Raw genomic sequence first — 789 nt, forward strand, 5'->3', positions numbered from 1 at the left:
AGACTAGACGTCCAAGATTGCTGCTAATACGATAATTCACTTGCAGAGTTCATATAAGCGGAAGAAGATTCGTCAAAGTGTCAAAACGTTAAGAACGTAACGCTGCTATGGCTTAGTTTAACGTGAAAATGAGGTCGGCGCGAATTTGCTCATAGGAGGCTTCGCTTTCAGAGTTCGCGCTTAAATACGCTGAGTCTTTCCCGCTAGAATTCGAAAGCTCTTTTGCAAATCGAGTTGAGCGTAAAATGATACTCATGACTATTGCTTTAGTATTTATACATCTCAAACTCATTAAACGCACGAAGTAAGGCTAGTAGTTCATGCATCACACGGACCCCATTTCCCTAAAGTACAACCGTACTGTAAACTAATAGAATATTTTCCGCGTTCAGAATCCGAGGGACAAAAATGTAATTTGTACGTACTTCTGATAGGGTATATACACTGCTGCACAAAACTGGAAACACCACTGGAATCACAATCGTTTAGCTTCATACTAAAACATTGCGTCTACACTGAACACTACTCGATTGAGCCCGGAGTTCCCTGGCTACCTTCCTTTATATCATTTGGATTGATGAGTCAGCATTCAGGGCCAAATGTCACTTGAGCGATTGGTTCTTAAATGAGAACAACCGTAGTTATTTCTAATTTATGACCCAAAAACTTCTCTTAAACGTAAAGCTATACGAAAAGAGTGCTCCCCGGCTAATGGCATACGCATTCATTAGACCCCATCTTGCTTTCGCTCTAGTAAGTTGCGCACAACACACTTAATCCATACTGTGA

General features: G+C 40.9%; 1 protein-coding gene across 1 annotated transcript; it reads right to left on the reverse strand.

Moving 5' to 3' along the window:
• Positions 1-23: 23 nt before the first annotated feature.
• Positions 24-256, reverse strand: PHALS_03416 (uncharacterized protein; the record flags this gene model as incomplete). The annotated part of the gene is made up of 2 exons (XM_024717620.1): positions 24-39; positions 123-256. The coding sequence occupies 2 exons, from the start codon at positions 254-256 to the stop codon at positions 24-26; spliced, it is 150 nt and encodes a 49-aa protein (XP_024583101.1).
• Positions 257-789: the final 533 nt, after the last annotated feature.

Source organism: Plasmopara halstedii (assembly GCF_900000015.1).
Source record: "Plasmopara halstedii genome assembly, contig: Scaffold_2325, whole genome shotgun sequence".
Lineage (NCBI taxonomy): Eukaryota > Oomycota > Peronosporomycetes > Peronosporales > Peronosporaceae > Plasmopara > Plasmopara halstedii.